Source organism: Pollicipes pollicipes, unplaced genomic scaffold (assembly GCF_011947565.3).
Source record: "Pollicipes pollicipes isolate AB1234 unplaced genomic scaffold, Ppol_2.1 Scaffold_6138;HRSCAF=7277_pilon_pilon_pilon, whole genome shotgun sequence".
NCBI lineage: Eukaryota > Metazoa > Arthropoda > Thecostraca > Pollicipedomorpha > Pollicipedidae > Pollicipes > Pollicipes pollicipes.
The window spans coordinates 1,634,925-1,654,731 of NW_023596818.1; the positions used below are offsets into that span (position 1 = coordinate 1,634,925).

The 19,807-nt window shown below is 65.6% G+C and overlaps 2 protein-coding genes across 2 annotated transcripts in view; both read right to left on the reverse strand.

Annotated features, from left to right (window-relative positions):
- Nucleotides 1-3,365: 3,365 nt before the first annotated feature.
- On the reverse strand, nt 3,366-15,084 carry LOC119105770 (serine/threonine-protein kinase tousled-like 2; the record flags this gene model as incomplete). Its single annotated transcript, XM_037229272.1, is given in 11 exon segments — nt 3,366-3,877; nt 4,367-4,474; nt 5,118-5,229; nt 5,911-6,049; nt 6,691-6,802; nt 7,198-7,437; nt 8,018-8,221; nt 11,274-11,481; nt 12,420-12,667; nt 14,928-15,065; nt 15,067-15,084. Coding segments are annotated over 11 exon segments (1,782 nt in total), but the record flags the coding sequence as incomplete, so codon positions are not given.
- Nucleotides 15,085-15,210: 126 nt separating this feature from the next.
- Nucleotides 15,211-19,807, reverse strand: part of LOC119106034 (uncharacterized) — a gene marked incomplete at its 3' end in the record, with an annotated part of 30,854 nt that continues 26,257 nt past the window's right edge. Inside the window, exons 4-7 of the mRNA XM_037229627.1 lie at nt 18,509-18,597; nt 17,148-17,220; nt 16,150-16,424; nt 15,211-15,243 (exon numbers count right to left, since the gene is read on the reverse strand). Coding sequence (XP_037085522.1) covers nt 15,211-15,243; nt 16,150-16,424; nt 17,148-17,220; nt 18,509-18,597 — 470 coding nt within the window. The remainder of the gene's footprint in view (nt 15,244-16,149; nt 16,425-17,147; nt 17,221-18,508; nt 18,598-19,807) is intronic.

Genomic DNA, 19,807 nt, shown 5'->3' on the forward strand with positions numbered 1-19,807 from the left:
AAAGAGCGTCCTCCCGAAAATGTGCTGTTTTCTAAGTAACCTCAAACGACGCCAGATAATACAAAGGAAACGAGAGTCGGTGAAAGTAAAACATGGAAACAGCATTCTGTTTCATACGGGGCCGACATCGAGGAAAAAGACATGTAAACACACCTGTACATTGCACTGCACGACAAACTGATGGCGAATATTGTAAGCAAATTTTATCAACCATCCACACCATTCGCGACCAAACAACGCATTCTTTTACTGTGTCCAATGAAATCCAGAAAACTGCCTCCAGGTTTGGTGCCACGATCCACATGAGGAAAAGCACGCAAAACTTTGAATAAATTGACTGAGTTCTGACGGATCCGAAAATACATACGGCCAGCTGTGCATACTGTAAAACTATACGCACAACTTAAGTTGCTGGCATTTGTGTGAGCGATAACGAAGGTTCAGCTTCTCAAATAACTGCTGGGGAGGCTGCTGACTGTTCAGAAGACCGCTGTGCGGAGCTGACCCTGGACCCCGGTGTAACGGACCTGAAGATTTGAGGCACCCGGCGGTGGGAGCAAGCTCGACGGGCAGACGGAGACGGGTCCGGTTTGGTCGGCGAGCTCGTATGTGGCGGATGAATGACCTCGGCACCCTCCATCGGGCCTCCTTTTCTGCATTCTGCACATACCTTTTCACTGACCGGTGCAAGTCTCAGGAGCCGGTGGTCGCCAACAATGACTTTTTTTGGTGACTAGGTCGCAGCTCTCTTTTGGTCGCTTCAATCTTCAGGTTAAGCGGGTTAGCGCAAACCCTACCTTTGAATTGTATTGGCTCTTCATAATCACTGGCCATGTGGAACCATGTATTCGGACAAAGCTCACGCCGTTGACTGAGCCACAGAGACAGCTGGGGTGACCCATGGCACGGGATGTGAGGGAGAAGGCCGATTACCGCTGCGCTCTCATATTTCAGGCAATGAATCAGTCCGTCTGGAGTCGTTCTTCTGGGACGACAACTGACAGCTACCACCGGGAGCCAGCTACCGGCAACCGCCGGCAGCACCGGTGCCGGCCGATCTATGCTGTGACTGCAGAATAAGGGCCATTTGATGTAACAAATGGCATTTCCGCCATGACGTCATTTTCTGCATCATCATCAGCAGAAAACGACTATGCGCAGACGTCTAAAAGCTTTGAATTGGGACCAGAGCACGAAATAACATTCTCGTGATTTTTTTCAAGATATGATACGGTGGTATGCAAAATTACACATTTGGTGGGTGTGGAATGGCCGCGCCACAAATTGCACAAACTCGCAACCATAAGCGTACCAACCAGTACGGTCGATGGGCTCCGGATCCCTGTGGCTTGTGAGCAGACGCAGCTATTTCCGTGTGTTGATCATGTGAAATGGCACGAAAACAGGAGACCCAGTGACATTTGTAGTGTGCTTAGGACAACCATTTTTGTTGAATGGAAGATCAAATTGCACCACCACTTATAATCGGAGCAATATTGCTAGCAGAAGTGGACGTTCGCATCAAAAGTAATCTATGAAGCCAGTCATCTACCAGCCCAGTTTCAAATTACATGGCAACTGCGGCATATATGGGCATCCTTATTGTTTTTAAAATGGACGTTGGTACTTTCAGCCTGCCTGAAACGACGTTTTTCATCTCCTCATATGTGGCTCTCCTTGCATGGTACAAGAAAACCGCGAATTAGCTCCAAATCCATGGATTTTCCAAACTGTGATAAACTTTCAAGAGCAGTGGGGGACAGTACGCGAGTTTCCACAAATTTCCGACGGCTAGCGCCATCACATCCCGAACATACATCGCACCTGTACTTCCAAGCCTCGTTGTGAGATGGCGCTAAACGCGAAACATGGGCGCCGAGACACTCACTGGTGCTAGAGCCACGCCGGAAATCACTGCAGCCCACCCTGCCGCCCCAGTAGGCCCCACGAAAGATCTCCCTTCGACCTCCGGCCCAGACCGGTGTACATAACCATGTCGTAAAACGCGGCGGAGTACAGCGCAATGGAATGCGATGTAGTTCGCCTGCCAGGGCGCTGTAGGCGTCATTTGCACCAGGTGGTTAGCCTTTGCACCCGGACTGCCCTCCCGACGCACCGTCTCATGCTCGGCCCCTGTGGTCCCCATCCGTACTACCATTTAGACACACCGTCTCATCCTCGGCCCTCGCATCCCTCCCCCATCCGTATTGCTCTTCCGACACACTGCCCCATCCTCGGCCCTCGCATCCCTCCCCCATCTGTACTGCTCTTCCGGCACCCTGCCTCATCCTCGGCCCCGCGATCCCCCTCCGTACTACCCTTTAGACACACCGTCTCATCCTCGGTCCTCGCATCCCTCCCCACATCCGTACTGCTCTTCAGACACCCTGCCTCATCCTCGGCCCCTGCATCCCTCCCCCATCAGTACTGCTCTTCCGACACACTGCCTCATCCTCGGCCCCCGCACCCCCCCCCCCCCATCCGCACCGCTCTTCCGGCACACCGCCTCATCCCCGGCCTCGTGGCCCCCATGCGTACCGTTCTCCTGTAAGAGCGCCTAGCATACGTCTCGCACAGAGGTCCTTGGGCGGGGACGGGCAGGGAAATTGGACCTTCAGATCCGTCTGGTTCTGCCCCGCCGGTACCCGCTCCCCTTCATCCCGCATCACTGAAAGTTTCATGATTGCCGAGAGGGCTCTAATCCAAACGACCAAACCGGGCGAAGCCGCCTGCCGGCGCGGCTCGGTAGCGGACGCCTCCCGTGACGACCGCAGTCCTGCCCCGGATCTCATATCTCCCTCATGCCACAGCTCCCAAATGGACACCACTGACCGCAGTGGCTCTAATCGCAACCAACCCAAACCAGTTTTCGTACCGCTGGCTGTGGCATACCTTTCACGTGACGGCAGGAATAGCCCGTGGTTAGTGTAATGCAACGGACGCCGCGCCGCCATGACGTGAGCCCTGCTCCCCTGGCACGGCGCTGCGGCCGGCTGGACACGAGATTTTAATCCCGAGAGTATTATACGGTCTTACAGGGAGGGTCACATGCAAGTTGAGGCAGAACCGAGAGCATTTTTGTACACGTAACGAAGCAACTACTTGAGCGACATTAGCCCTATCCCAGATTCTGTAGACGCATTGTACTTCATTAATACTACCCACTACCTTTACCTGGAAAACGTTCAGTTTTCGTCGCCAGTCCACTGACGAGCAGGATCATCCTGCCACGGCGACGGAGCACGCTTGCATCAGCCAAGAAATGACCGCAGACCGCGGCGGGACAGCTCCACCGGGCGGACGTCACACCAACCTCTCCGCCTTCGGTCGGCGGTCTCGCACCCGCCGCCGCTCAAACGACGCCAACAAACAATTTTGATATATTTGACTGAAACACAACAAGGTCTGGGCCGAATCGGCCGCCAGTCTGTACATTGCATACGACGCCGCGGCCGCCGCCGCGCACACGCGTTAAATAATGAGTAAATTACGTACTTTCCCCGGCGGAGCTTCCGCCGAGCGTCGGCCGCCCCTTCCGACGCTGCGCACGCCGCGGCCGTCCATATCACACTGAAGTCACAGCACAGGGGGGCGCCCGCGCGCGGCGGGCCGCCGGGCCTCGCTACGAGTTGGACGAGGTGCTGACCACACCGGCGCCGCCAGAGTTGTTGGAGTTGCCGGCCGCCGTCTGCACGCTCGAGGCCGTCTGCGAGGGGGTGGAGGTGGAGGAGGCGGCAGCGGCCGCGGCAGCAGCGGCCACGCCGCCGCCGCCGCTCTGTCGCTTGCCGGCCGCCGGCTGCAGGTACGGGTGTTCGGCGAGCGAACGCACGCAGTACCGCTCCTCCTTGCGGTACTGCAGGCAGCAGCGGATGAACGCCTGCCGGGGAGGGCGCCACTGTCAGACCCGCCGGGCGCGCGGTGCGGCAGGGGGGGGGGGAGGGGGGGGGGGACACGGCGGCGGTGCGGGTGCAGACATGATCCCTGGCGAGACGCAGGGAGACGGGAGCGGGGGGGGGGAGGGGGGGACGACGACGACGACACGGCGGCGGTGCGGGTGCAGACATGATCCCTGGCGAGTCGCAGGGAGACGGGAGCGGTGCGCGGGGGACGACACGGCAGCGGTACGGGTGCAGACATGATCCGCGGGTCACGCCCTCACGAGCCGCGGCGAGGCAACAGCGGAGAGCCGCCACCACAGCGGGAATACAATCCCAACAGAGCGCCTGCCGACCGGGGACACCCATTACCAGGTGCGTGCGGCACTTGTGATGGCGAGCCTAAGAAGAGCCACCGCCAGGGCGCGGGGGCGGCACAGCGCGGGCATACGAGACGGACGCTGCCCAGAGCACCCGGCCGCAGCACGCACCTTGGCTTCCGAGTTCACGGTGGGTTTGTTGGGGAAGTGCACGTCCTTGGCCTTCAGAATGATGTTCTCCTCTAGGATGGTTGCCTGAGATTGGTTGTGGCCGAACGGCTGAAAGGCACGCATCGGGTCAGTGGCATGCAAAGGTTCGCCTGAGACGCCCCAAGGCCCGACCGAAGCCCGCTGCATGCATCCGGCCAGCGTCAAGTGAGCGTAAACACATCGGACTTTCCCACCTCAGGCAACCAGAAGACCTTGGGCGCCTATCTCTCCATGTCAGAACTGCGACCACGGACAATGCCGGACGCTTTGAGCACTTCAACACCATATTTGCACGATTTCTCGGCCTTGTTTTAACCCATTACTCCACCTGGCACGTCCAAGGCCGATTATCACCAGCCACAGAGCTCACAACACCCTTCTTGCCCTTTTTATGAGCTGTCCCACTCCGCTGAGAGGTAATGTCCTTTTTCAGAGCTCACAGCGTCCTCTTACTACCCCGGACGTTCACCCCGGCTGCATGCCGGGCTCCGGCGGGCCGACAGCCGTGTTGTACCCGCTTCCCGGCACCCGCCGCCAATCGCCTTAACTTCCCGCCGCAGGCGTCTGCCGCGCGTGCCGAACATTGTGATATCATGCCGGAAATCACGGGCCCTGCCAGCCAGCTACAGCCGCGCGGGGCCGGGTATACCCCGCGACGGCGCCATGGGCAAGCCCCACGGTGGCCGCGGAGAACGCCGGCGCGGAAGCTCACCTTCTTGCCGTACAGACACTGGTAGAAGATGATGCCCACGCTCCAGACGTCCACCTTGCTGGAGATCTTGGGCGGGTTCTTGCCGACGACGAAACACTCGGGCGGCAGGTACCTGCGGACGGCACCGCACCGTCAGAGAGGCGGGGCAGGGGGCGGGAGCGAGAGGCGCCAGAGCGACGCCCGACTGTCAGAGGTGGCCACACCGCCGGCTGGTGATAAGTAGCGCCCAAGGACGCACAGCACGGCTCATGATACACAGAGGCCACCTCTCAAACAAGGGAGCCAGTGGGCAGGAGTTCCGACAGGAGTACCCAGCCGGAGGAGTCCACCGACATGAGTGTCCGACAGGAGTGCCCAGCCGGAGGAGTCCACCGACAGGAGTGTCCGACCACCGGGCCGTGGGTTACAGTGGAGTTCACAACCGCAGCTAGCGACACGGCGCGACCCCGCCGCCGCGCGCTGGCCGGAGGGTCCCCGGTACATCGCCAGGGTGAGTCACGGCATGCGCTGACACATCGGTGGCAGACCAGGACAGCGCGGCGCTGGGATGCAGAGCTGAGGTCTTCGCCATCAGGGCACAGCGCCACGCACGAGACCGCGGTAGCATAAACCAACCGACATGGAGCCCACGGCACCCCGCCACGGTCTGTGGGCGCCGTGCCAGGAGGGCCCGGTGCCATGTCACCAGGCTGGGCCCCACGTCAGAGCCTGGAGGGTCATGTCGCGGGGCCTTGGTGCGCCATGTCGCCGGGCACGGCGCCATGCCAGAGGGTCCAGCCGTGCCGGTACGTACCAGTAGGTGCCGGCGCCCTGCGAGGTCAGGTCCATGCCGTGCTCGGGGTTGTAGTTGTCGTCGTCCATCACCTTGCTGAGCCCGAAGTCGGTGATCTTCACCTCGCCCAGAACGTCGCCGTCCACCAGCAGAATGTTACCTGCGGTCACAGGTCCAGGTCACGCTTGGAGGCAAGGACACGAGATGTGTCAAGGACGAATACCACGCTGAGGAATGGGCCAACGTCACGTCTAGTGCGATGCAACCAAGGAAATTGGTCGGCACCACGTCCCACAAGGAATGACGCAAAAGTCACGGTAATGCCGACGTTTGGCGAATACTACAGCACCGGACCCGGAAGGACATCTGACCCACAAACTAGCGGTCTAGTGCCTCGGAAACTAAACATAGACTTACACCGTGCTTACACATCGAGCCAACCACAAATCCCGACTCAGAACAAACACCTATTGGCGGGCGGCAATAGGCCGTAACGCCGCGTCCCAAGCCAGCGGTGACTCGGTGACGCCACATCCGGGAGCGTGACAAGTGACGCCGTCACGCGCCCGTCACCCCGCCCTTCGCCGAGCAAATCGACGCTTATCACCCCCGCCGTCGGTGCCGACAGGGCTACAGTGGCGGCCGCCGACCGGCCTCCGTCACCGGTCGGCGCCCCCCGCTGTCGGCCTTCGTCGGCGCTCGCCGCCCGCTCCGCCACTAGCGTTACTCCGGCGCGGCCGTGACGGGCGAGGGGTGACGGTTCCCCGCGGCGGTCGCCCGGCGGCGCGCCGCCACGCTCACCGGGCTTCAGGTCGTAGTGGATGACCGGCGGGTGGATGCTGTTGAGGTACTTGAGCGCCGACACCACCTGCATGATGATGGAGCGCGCCTCCCGCTCGCCGATCACCTTGTGCTGCCGGGCAGGGGGAGGGGGAGGGGGCGTCAGGCGACGGCGGACAGCTGGCGTCCACACCTGTACACCTCGCTCTCGGACTGCCCGGCCACGGGGCGGAGACGGTCCGGGAGCGAACGGAACGCGTCGACACCCGCTCCCACACCCTCCCGCCGCGCCAGGTCACCGGGCAGAACTCGTGTCGGGTCAGGGGACTTGCCGGCGCCCGCCGCCGAGCAGAGCTCGTGTCGGGTCAGGGGACCTGCCGGCGCCCGCCGCCGAGCAGAGCTCGTGTCGGGTCCGGGGACCTGCCGGCGCTCGCCGCAGAGCGGAGCTCGTGTCGGGTCCGGGGACCTGCCGGCGCCTGTCGCCCGCCCGCAGCCGGCGCCCCCGTCCGGCCGCGCCGGCTGCCTCACCTGCTTCAGGTAGAAGTCGAGATCGTGGCCCGAGCAGTACTCCATGACCGTGCAGAACGAGTTGGAGTCGATCTCAAAAGCGTCGTAGTGCTCCACCACCCGCGGGTGATTCAGCGTCCGGTGAATGTTGTACTCCCGAAGTGCGTGCTTGATGTAGTTGGCTTTCTTGTCGTCCTTCCAGTCCTTGTTCAGCTGGTGCACCTTACACGCCACGTACCGCTGCTTCTTGAGGTCGAACGCCTGGGGGGAGGGGGACGCGCCGTCAGCACTGTGACGTCATCTGGTGAGCTCCCAGGGGCTTCGACTACGTCTTACCCCCACAGTTAACACCGCCTTGTTCACAGGCTTTTCCCAATGCAGGCGACGCGAAAGCTAACGATGGAAAGTCTGCTGGCCCGATTCCAAGGCCGATTCTTCACGATGCAAAAATGAGCACCTGCCCCGGCGAAGCTCACCCTCCACACTTCACACGTCCCCGAGATGTCTTCGGCAGCGTCGTGACATTCTGTCGACACACGGCGCAGCGCCCCAAACTTGCCGAGTTAAATCCCACATGCCACACAGCCGTCGCAAAAATCTGCCGTTTTTAGGCGACACGACGCATGTAGCGCAACAACTCCAGCTTCCATACAAACACGGCTGACATTTCGCGCTACCACATCGCCGAACCACAGCTGCAGTCGTGAGTCACGGCCCCGAACAAACCGACCAGCCCGCCAGCCGGGCCAGCGGACCGCGACCCCAACACAGCGGGCGGCTAGCGTCGGCTCGGCTCGGCTCGGCGACCCCCTCACTTCCCTCCCCCGCCCCCGCCACGCACCTTGTGCACCTCGGAGAAGCCGCCCTTGCCCAGCAGCTGGATGAAGAGGTAGCGGTCGTGCAGCACCACGTGGTTGTTGAAGCGCGACTGGTCCTCGTTGTGGATGCGCTTCAGCTCGCGGATGTGCAGGTTGCGCTCACGCTCCAGCTTCTCCATCTCCAGCGTCAGGTCCGTGTCCTCCTTCTTGAGCGAGGCCTGCCGCAGCTGGCGGCAAAGGCGAACGACGCCGGTCACTTGATGATTCGGGCTTTAGAGCGCACCGACTACCCCGACTACACAGACGACGTGGGGAGCGACGACGGGCGCCGCAGCGTGTGTGCCGCGTGCGGCGGTCACTCGTTTGGACGTGCGCTTTGGAAACGTGGTCTGTTGGGTTGTGTGGGCAACGCTATACAACGCTCGTCGGAGCTAAGCAGACGGCGTGGACGAGGAGACAGGAGATCGCAGGCAATGCCGGCAACTACAGGACTGCGGTCCACAACTCTCTCGCTCGTCGATTCAGACGGCTCCCTCCCAGCCCAAGTTCTCCCCTGAAGCGAGCCACGCTGACGACTAGCGCCGCTCACCAGCCGTCACCAGCACAGCGGCCGGGGTCGGCGGGCGCCGCTGGGCAGCCCATCTTCGACACGGCGGCAGGCGGCCCGTCACCGCAGGCGAGGCGACATCTGCCGCCGGGCCGTCGGCGCGCGCGCCGGCCGACCTTCGACCTCGGTCGGACCCCGGTCACACGGCCCGCCGTGACCCACATGCAGCCGCTGCGGGCCCCATTCGGCACGCTCTGAAGTCGGGGCGGCGCCGTGACGTCACGCAATCCGATTAGCGGCGGCGCGACTTCGGGCACGGTGCGGACGGACGGCGAGCAAACGGCACGACCAGGGGCGTGCACAGGACCTGCCGGCTGACAGATCGCGCCGACGACGGCGGACGACAGCCATGGGCAGGGGCGTGCACAGGGCGCGTTGATGCGAACGGACGTAACAGAAGTTCCGGTATCTGGTCTTCAAGGAGCTCTATCTTGGTGCTCGGCCCACGCCAGCACCATTCCTGCACAAATCTGACGGCATATCGCAGCTGAGTGGGCAACCCGGACGTGAATGCAGTGCTTGCTGTCCGCTCAAGCAGTCCGGCACAGCTGCGCGATGGCCCAGCGAGCGACGTATCCATAACAACGCCGCACCGGGCCGTTACCATGGCGACACCACGCCCGGCGCAAGTGTGCCGAGCGACTATCATCGTCGTGAGCGCCGGACCGACCGTGATCCGGCCGTGCGGCGCCGGTTCACGGCGTCTGGACACGGCTCTCCGGCGGGCGGCTTTCTCCGCGCGCGGCGTCGGCGGCGCCACGGCCGGCCCTGCCCGAGCGTGGCGCGAGCCCGGCGCCGCCCTCAGCGCCGGGCCCTCACGCGGCCGGGCCGTCAGTGCTGGCGCCGAGCCGGCCGCGGCCCGGCCGCGTCCGGCAGCCGCCAGCACGCCGCCGGCAGCCAGCCGTCTCCGGAGCTGGCACCACGCGGCCCTATTGATCGGCGCTCGGCTGCGCTCAACATTACCCCGACGCCGGCCCAACACCGCCCACCGGCCTGACGTGGCGACGGAGCCGCCAGGGGGGGGGGGGGATGGGAGCGACGCGCCGCCCGGCCACCGTGCAGCGTCCCGGGCGGCGCCGCGGCCTACTCCCAGCCCCTGGCGGCCGTCCCGGGCAGCGCGGCGCTCGTCGTCCGTGGCGTCCGTTGTCCGTCCGACCACTCGTGTCGTCTTTACGGGGGGAGCCGGCCCTGTCGCGCGGCACCGTCCTCACAACAAGCAAGCAGGGATGTTTCCTGCGAGAGGGGACGTCCTCATGACCGCGGTCCGTCCTCACGAGCGAGGACCGTCCTCACGACCGGGGTCCGTCCTCATGAGCGGGGATAGTCCTCACGGAGAGCGGGGACAATCCTTGCAGCGAACAGGGACGGAATCTTACGCAGGGAACGGCGACGCGCCGGCCGAACCGCGGCGGCGGCGGCGGCGGCGGCGGCGGGCCGACCTGGCCGTGAGCCAGCGCTCCGCCGGCCGACGCCGGCCGCCGGTGGGCACCTTGACCCGTTAACACCGTCCGGGTGCATCGAGTGCCGCCGGCCCGGCTGCCCGGCCGCCCGACTCCGGGCCGGCGACGGCACAGGCGCCGCGCTAATTGCAGCCCCGGTCCAGGGACGCCGCCAGCGCTGGCACATGCTGAGTGACGGAGCCTCGACACCGCTCCGTCCCGCGGCCCATGTCTTCACACGGCAGCCTCGCACGCCGGCCGTGACACTGGGCCGCCAGATAATCCGTTCGGCGGACTCGAGCCCCCGCTGATCACTTGGTATGGTAAGCGTGCTGCCACACTGCAGTATTCGGGCCCAGCTTTGCCCGACGTCTATCCCGCCCAGTCGCCGGCCGCCCCGGCGCTACCGACACCTCGCTGTGCGCATTACGCCCTTAGAATCGATGCACCCAAAGGACCGCCAACACCCCGCGCCTTGATGGACGATATGTGAGCGAAGATGTACCTTAAAACACCAAACACTATCATCAGCCTAGGTGTTTATGCTGATGTCATCAGCCTAGGCACAACTCTAGTGACCTCTCTCTGTGTGACACATGACGCGCCCAAAGCAACCACTGACAATGCCGTCTGATAGGCTGTTTTGCTGCGCGTTACGCTGTTGCGGCCACCAGCATCCCCACGTCTGCCCCGAGGTCCGCAGCCGGGGTCCTATCCCGGGCTCCGATGCGTGAAGCACCGCCTACGACCATCACTAAATCACCAAACACGCCCACGCCCCCACCGTGATGGGCACCGCACAATCTTCCACACGTGCCATAAATCACCGCCTGCCGCCGCGACAGCTCGCGCCTGGCTGGGCCCGAGCCGACGCTCGACGCGCCCTCCCAGCACCGCCACCGCCGACGCGGAGGGCGCGGCGCCGCCCACCCCGCGTCACGCGCCCCTCCAGCACCGCCACCGCCGGAGCGGAGGGCGCGGCGCCACCCACCCCGCGTCACGCGCCCTCCCAGCACCGCCACCGCCGGAGCGGAGGGCGCGGCGCCACCCACCCCGCGTCACGCGCCCTCCCAGCACCGCCACAGCACCGCCACCGCCACCGCCGACGCGGAGGGCGCCGCGCCACCCACCCCGCGTCACGCGCCCTCCCGCACCGCCACCGCCGGAGCGGAGGGCACGGTGCCACCCAACCCGCGTCACGCGCCCGCAGCGCCCCAGCACCGGCCGGCGTACCTTGATGATTTCGTCCGCCTCGTAATACTCCTGGCCGCTGAGACGGCCGGGGTCCTCGGGCCGCACGAACTCGCCGCCGTTCTGCTGGGCCGTGCCGGCGCCGCCGCCGCGCTTCCGCGCGCTCTCGGCGCTCGTCGGCTTCCGCTTGGCCAGCAGCTTCTTCTGGCGGTCGAGCTCCTCCCGGGAGGCGGACAGGTCCTCCATCCTCCTGCGGCGACGGCGGCGTCAGACCCGCACCGGGAGCGCGGCGGGGACACGCGCAGCGCGGTGGGGACATGCGCAGCGCGGCGGGGACGTGCGCAGCGCGGCAGGGACGCGCGGTTCAGGTCGGTCGCTGGATTGGTAGGGACGGCGGCGACTCAGGCCATTTGAGGAGAGTGCTTCATTTTACAGCGCCAATGCGGAAGGGGGGGGGGGGGGGTAGCGGCGAAACACCAGGCTACCTTGGCTGTGAGGGATATGGAGACGGGCGTAGAAGAAGGCGGGAGGTGAAGCATTGCACAGCACGGAAAAGGACAGAAATGTAGCGGTCGGGGACGAGTGCGACGCGGTACGAATAGTGCCACATAGGTGACATGATACGGACAATATAGCGGGGAGAGACCGGCACGGACCGTGTGAGATCGATGATGAAGTCAGTACGGGGATGTGCTTCAGTATGTTGGCTACAGGCTGGGCTGTGAATCAGATGATGATAACGCATGCATCGTGCAGAGTGGGCGGCAGATTACCACAGGCCATCATAGAACGAGGAAGCGAATGCCATTCTGAATGTAGCGATATAGCCACATCGCTCGCCTATTATCACTGGGGCCTGGCCGGCCTGAGGGGCATTGACGCCCAAAGACGAAACATGACGAAACAAGTCGCGCGAAACCGGCAACTGAGCAACATATTTGCTCCACGCTGCTGTAACAATCTCACCCAGCCTTCACAGCAATGTCGCATCACAAGCACCACCACCACGCCTCTCGAATCGGATACATCACCGCCCCCCGCTTCAGGAAGCTGGCGCACAGCCACTCCTGTCTACGACACACTCTTCCACCGCGTCTGTGGCGGCCTCCACGCCGGCGCCTGGCACCGGCGCGCCGCAGCAAGCCTCGCACGTGCCCAGCGGCCGCCACGCCGCGACCGGCCACTCACTTGGTCAGCTCCTGGAATGCGTAGCCGTCCGTCCAGTTCTCCTGGAAGCTGGCCCCAACCCGCTGCGTCACAAACTGGCCCAGTCGCAGCCGGTTCTGCATGCACTTCTGGCGGCACTCCTTCTTCTCGATTTTGCTCTTTTCGATGAGCAGTTTTTTCACCATGTCCACACACTTGTCCAGATTGGACTTGTTCTGTTCGACCAGCTTCTGCTGGGCATTCAGCTGACGCCGGAGCTCCTCGTTCGTCTGCGGCAGGGGACGGCCGGTTAACGAGGTGTTAGCGGGCGCTTAAAGGGCGGTTAGCACAGGGCACTCGGCGTGAGCGAAGAGCGGTTGAGGAGTTAAGGTCGTTAACGCCATCTTAACGAGCTACTCCTACGCATTATTTGGCGGCGGGTGAGGCGCGTCACCACGCGGCTGCCGCACGCCTACCAGGCACAGCTCACGGGCCACGACAGCCATTCTCTAGCGTGGACACGGATCCCGACAGGGATATCGTCAGACAACGCTGATCACCAGACGTCACCAGAAGGGCACGACAGTCAGGCGCTCGGGAGGAGGGATGGGAGGGGGGGGGGGGGGCATGGCCGGCGGCAGACGCCAGAGAGCAAGCAGGCGTGACAGACATGACAGGCCCGCGGCTCTGCCGGCCGGTCCAGCTGACGCCGCGTCGACAGACCCGGGCCCGAACACATGACGGGCCTGCGGGTCTGCCGGCCGGTCCAGCTGACACCGCGTCGACAGACCCGGGCCCGAACACATGACGGGCCTGCGGGTCTGCCGGCCGGTCCAGCTGACGCCGCGCCGACAGACCCAGCCCTGACCCGGCCGGCCTCCCGGCGGCAGACGGCGCCAGCAGCGCCACCCAGGACGCACGCTCACAGCCGAGGACGGGGCGTCCCTCGTCTGTGCAGGTCGGAGCCGAGCTCTAGGCAGCGCTTGGGTGTCTGCTGCGCCCTGACTGGCCTGGAGCGGCGACTGACTCACAGCCGGTCTTCCTAGACCCCGTCCGAACCCGACGGCTAGCGTGCAAGGGTCAGGGGCCAGCGGTCCGGCAGCGGGCGCAACGACCCATCTTTTGAAATGACCGGCGGCGGGCGCGGCCTCTCCAACATACGCAAACCGTAAATAACATGAGAGCCCCGCCTGCACTCCTGACAGCTCCGCTGATTAACAGCGCATGGAACATCCTGTCGCGTCAGGTCTGTGGCTGAACAGCTATGACGTCACCACTGGCGTGACGCACTGGACCGTCGTCATGACAACGCCCCAACCGCCTGGCGCGCCGGGACGATTCAAAAGAGCCGCCCGAAGACCGACCGGCGGCGTCTGTGTCCGTGTCTGTGCCTGTCAGTGGCGACTGTGGGCGTCTGGTGGCTTCATGCAAGGCAAAACGATTAGCCCGCTCGCGTCGCGTTTTATGACGACAGTGCACGCTTTTATGATGCATGCGACCGATGGGACGGGCTTGATGCAGTCAAATGGAAACCGCTAGCACATGCCGGTCGAAGTACCTTCGCCATTCAAGGAAATTCTCGCGCAATGAGAAGAACAGTGTGTTGGAGAGCCCTGATGGCAAGGCCGAGGGAGTGCACCGCAGTTTCTAAACAGCCGCCTTCGTAGAACCTGGACCTGTCAAGCTCGATTTGCGTTATGGTTGTGCCGCCAGCCCTGTGGTTGTCCAGATCCACGCCATTGCTTGCGTCATTGTGATATGTTGCAATGACTGGGTCGGGCGGCTGCACCGCTGCCGGTTGGCTGGGCGCAGCGCCGGTCGACGTTACCCTCATAGAGCATCAGCGACACCGAACTACGTTATCAGCAGCGCATCAGAAGTAGCTTGCCATCTTACAAGCACACTCGGCTCACAACCCGGCTCGAGCACTGCCATGATGCCCTTGTGGTCGGGCAGAGACGGTGCGAAGAGCGCGCTTCGAAACATCGCGAGACCAAAACGGAACCGTAGCAGCACTCAGACCACTCCCGCACCGAGCGTTTTTAGCAGAATATGCCGCTGCAGCACCGCAGTGGGTCGTGACATCCAACCCACCTACCATTCACCGCTGGCAAAGAGCCTCGCACGACCGACAACTCCATGGGACCACCACTTTAGTCGGACCGGGCACGCCGCGCCACGCGAGCTCAAGCCCACCACACAACCCGGTGGGCTTCAGCCCCTCCCCCACCTTCACCACGCCGCGCCACACGAGCTCAAGCCCACACCACCCGGCGGGCTTCAGTACCTCCGCAACCTCACCAAGCCGCGCCACGTGAGCTCAGGCCAACCACATCACCCGGTGGGCTTCAGTACATCCCCACCCTCACCGCGCCGCGCCACGCGAGCTCAAGCCCACGACGCCACCCGGCGGGCTTCAGCCCCTCCCCCACCCTCACAGTTGACGAGCGATACTCCGCCGTTATCGACCACGGTTAGCTGGTGTTGTTCGCCTTTCAACACCGGGCAGCGTCCAGCCCGCGCCTGCCCGCGCCGGCTGTAGCCACTCACCCGACCCATCTCCTCTATCTTGTCGCGCCGCGCCTCGTCGTTGGACGCCGCCTGGCTCTCCAGCTCCCGAAAGTCCACGCCAGTCATCGTCGTTTGTACTAGCTTGCTGGTGGCGGGCGCCGTGACAGCGGCGGGTGACGGCGGCCACGGCGGCGGTGCTGGCGGCCGTGGCCAGCGCCGCGGCCGGCGAGGGCGCGCGGGTCGGCACGCCGGCGTGCGGAGCCGGCGCCGGCGCCACCCCGGTGGGTCGCACGAACGGCGACGGCGAGCCGTCCGCCAGGCAGGGCGGCAGCGGCCCGTGTGGGCTGGCCGGGTACTGCGGCGGAGGGTGGCAGTGTCAGCGGACGGCCTGCGGGGGGCTGCCGGGTACTTGCGGCGGAGGGCGGCAGTGTCAGCGGACGGCCTGCGGGACACGGGCGGCAGGGGGCTGGCCGGGGTACTGCGGCGGAGGGTGGCAGTGTCAGCGGACGGCCTGCGGGGGGCTGGCCGGGTACTGCGGCGGAGGGCGGCAGACATCGTGTGGCCTATTTATCAGTAAAACGCTCAATCGACATAGAACGAGCAACGAAGGCAATGCACATCGCCACATGCCATAGCACTACGAATACTCACGTCGTGCGAATAGCAGCCCGGGAGGATCGAGGATCAATCATGCGCGAATCCATGAGAAAACGTCACGCGTCATCCGACGACATAAATCTTAAACAAACAGAAAACCAAGCACCCAGCGCGGCGTAAACGCCGCTGATGCGAGACCAAGACCAGTCACGGCGTGCATCCACCAACTACACGGAGACGGCGACGCGGCCGGCGCAACATCTGCTGGGACTACGGCTCGCTCCGGCCGGGAGAGGCGGACTCGGCTCGCTACACCAGCCCGGACAGACCGGTAACGGAGGAAGGCCGCCGGCGGCCGCGACGGCCCCGAGGTCAGCCCAGGTCAGGCCAGGCCACAACTCCGCCACCCGGGGTGCGCCGATGCCACAACTACCCAACTACGATGGCCGGCCCGTGCGGGGGCCAAAACGGCCCGAACCCCGAGGCCCGAGGCCCGGGCCCGAGCCCGAGCCCGAGCCCAAGCCCGAGTCCGAGCCCGAGCCCGAGCCCGAGCCGAAGCCCGTGCCCGAGCCCAAGCCCCGGCCCGCGTCCGTAGCCGGGCGGGAGAGAGCGTGCTCCGCTCGACAGGGCGGCGGCATGCCGAGAAGGTCGGAGGACGCCTCACCGCCAGGAGCCGCGACGCCGCCGGCTGGTGCGCCCCGACGCTACGCACCGGGAGGGACGGCGCGGCGCGCACCGGCGCCGGGCCCACGGCCGGGCCGCGGAAGTACTCGTTGATCAGCTTGTTGTTCTTGCTGTCGGCGCGCTTGGGGCCGCTGGCACCGCCGTCGTCCGCGGCCGTGTTTTTTCGCTTGCGTTTGGGCGTGCGGGCCTGCGGCGGCGGCGCCGGCGGCACGCCCTTGTCCGGCGAGTTGGCCTCCTCCTTGTCGCTGACCGAGCCTGTAACGCCACCGTCGACATCACAGTCAGCACCATGGTGTCTCACATCTGCAGTGCCGCGATCAAAGCCTTCGCTGCCATCTCCCTCATGATCAATGTCATCATGTTCATCAGTATAACCTGCTCGCCCATCCGTATCACCGCTCAGATTTCACGGGGGCAGTAAGCCTTCTCAAGAACGCCAACATCATCCATATCCGACTAGAGCATCCATACCCGACCGCGCTGGACGCGCTCTGTAACGCCGGATTACGGCGATCACAAACGGCCCCACGCAAGACGCAGAATCATTCATTCATCATCAGAATCATCATTCATGTGAATGCATCTGAAAGGTCATTCGCATACTCGTGCCAGGCCTTGTGCGCGGCTGGTAGACGAAATAACATAGCGTGAGGAGCAACCGAGCACAACATGACCCGTCACACTTATAACCCGCACAGGATACGACTCAATACTCAACGGGATGCTTCTAAACACGGCGGGTCGTGAGCAGATCAGACCGGTACGGCTTAACACGCCTTGGACCGCTGATTGCACACATATCTGGCCGCACACCCAGCATCACCCACAAACTTGCAAGCCTTTCCAAGCCCCGTGGTGGCGATGATTTGACCGCAATCTCGTCAATAATCGCGCCCAACAACCCTTCAGATGGCCCTTCGGAGCCCGTTTATCCGTCCAAGAGTCAGGGAGCGCGCGGCGCGGGCTTGCGCCACTCACCGGTGCTCAGGTTCGAGCCGTCGTTGCCTTGTACGTTGCTGAACGGCCCGAGCGGCGGCGGCGGCGGGCCCACCTGCGGACACAGCGACCGGCCGTCAGTGACGTCAGTGACGCGACGTCCGCGCCGCCATCCGGTGACGCGGCTGCGGCCGGCGGCGCGGCGGCGCTACCGTCAGGACGGGCACTGCGGCCCGGCAGAGAAGCGACCGGCGACCGCGGCAGGCGGGGCCGGCGGCGCGGCGGCGCTACCGTCAGGACGGGCACTGCGGCCCGGCAGAGAAGCGACCAGCGACCGCGGCAGCCGGGGCCGGCGGCGCGGCGGCGCTACCGTCAGGACGGACGCCTGCGGCCCGGCAGAGACGCGACTGGCAACCGCGGCAGCTGCGGCCGGGGACGCGGCGGCGCGGCGGCGCAGCGGCGCCCCCTGGCGGACCTGCAGGAGCTCGCTCCGGCCGGCAGGCCGACAGGCGGCCCGGTACCACAGGCAGGCGGGCCGGGCACCACAGGCAGGCGGGCCGGGCACCACCGGCAGGCGGGCCGGGCACCACAGGCAGGCGGGCCGGGCACCACCGGCAGGCGGGCCGGGCACCACAGGCAGGCGGGCCGGGCACCACAGGCAGGCGGGCCGGGCACCACAGGCAGGCAGCCGGCGGGCGGTGCGGTCCGCTGCCGCGCCCTCGGTCCAGCTCCGGCATGTCGGGCGGGAGGCCGGAGACGGGTGTGAAGCCGCCGCCTCCGCAGCAGCGTCGGACGCGCCAGATGCCGCTCGCTGCTCTTCACGCGTCGCGCGCCGTGTTTACACAGAAGCGCCGGCAGTTCCACGACGACCCGAATAAGCCGCGCTCGCCTGCGGTGAGCCGAACACGCAGACGGCAGAACCGCCTATGATACCCCGCAACACCAGCCGCGCGACTACGGCGGCCGACAGCACCGCGTGGCATGCCGCCCACGCTGCCTGCAGCCCCGCGCTGCGAGGCAGCCGCCACGCGTGCGGCGGACAAGCTCCGCGGCTCCAGCTCGCGCTGCGGTGACGTCACGGGGCGACCCCCGCCAGACCCAGCCCCGCAGCGCGGCGAGCCCGACACGGCCGCGGCGCCGGCGCCCGGGACGGCCGGCACCTGACCGCAGAGCCGGCAGCCGCCAGCGCCGCGTATCGCCACACGGCAGGGTCCGGGCCGCTCGGTCCACCGTCGGCTAGCCGGTGCTCGGTCCACCGTCAGCTAGCCGGCGCTCGGTCCACCGCCAGCTAGCCGGCGCTCGGTCCACCGCCAGCTATCCGGCGCTCCGTCCACCGTCAGCTAGCCGGTGCCCGGTCCACCGTCAGCTATCCGAGGCCGGTGGCAAAATGGCCGCGCACTCACCCGGTTGCCGACGAAGCGGGCTTCGAGCAGCTCGGCTTTCCGGCGGTCCATCGCCTGCAGGGAGTCCATTTTGGCCGCGCTCACGCCACCTGTGGACAGACGTTGCCGGCATGAGCGACCAGTGCGCATGCGCACCCGACCGGCGGGCTCGCGTCGGGCCGGCCGGGCGCCGATCCGCACTCGCACACGCCGCCGCCAAACATGGCCTCCGCCGACACATGACGTCAGCGTGGACACGGGCGGCGGCGGCGGCGGCGGCGGCGGACACGGCGCATCCCGGCTCGGTGAGCGACAATTACCGCCGGCGCCGATCGATGGCGCGGCCTCTCTGGGCGGACGGCGGCGCCGGCCGACGGCCGGGCGGGCCGCAGGCAGGCGCCCCGGCCAACGGGCTGGCCGGACCACAACTCACCACACAGACGTCTTGCACAACCCGGACGGGCGAAGCCGCCGAGCGTGCGGCTCCGGACTGCACACACCGCGGACCCGGCACACTGACACAAACATACACAAACCGTCCGCGACATACACAGACTCACAACACACCCGCCGGCCCACAACGCATCCCCTCGACCAAACAACCCACCCAGACACGGCCGGCGGCCGCGTCCCCGTTGCGGAGCCTGCGCCCAATGGCAGCGGCGGCCGGCAGCGGGCGCCACACATCGTCCCAGCGGCCACGCGCCCAGCAAACCCCTCGGCACACAGCAGCCCAGTCCAGCTGCGCGGGGCGGCGGCGCGCCGGCCGCCATATTTAGCCGTCCGTCACAACACAACTGCGTCTCGCCCGGCACCGTGACGTCACGTGGGCCGGGGCGGCCCGGTCGCCTCCCAGCGCACCGTTCGCTGGCGGGCGGCGCGGCGCCGGCGGCGGGCCGCGCGGAGCAGCGGCGGCGCTCTGTCGTCACGGCGCCGCCGCCGCCGCCCGCGGCCGCCGCCGCGGCGCCCGTCCCGACACGGGTCGCACGGCGCGGGGAGCGGAGCCGGTCCGGGCGCGGCAGCCGTGTCTCCCGGACCCAGGTGCGACCGGCGACAGGCACGTCACCGGGCGGCACGGCGTCGGATCTCCGCCGCAGAGGACGCCCACACGGACTCGATGTCACCCATAGAGAGCTCGCACGCGCGTCCCGTTCGCGCACTCACTAGCCGTGGGACGCTCTGTGCCGGCGGCGCTCCAGGTGACGCCGGCAGGCTGCACCCACCATTGGCTGACGCCTCCGCCCTCCCTGGTCCGCTGCCGTAGCGCCGTCAGTGCCGACGCGTCCGACGGAGCGCTGCTGCTCACAGCGGCGGCGCCGG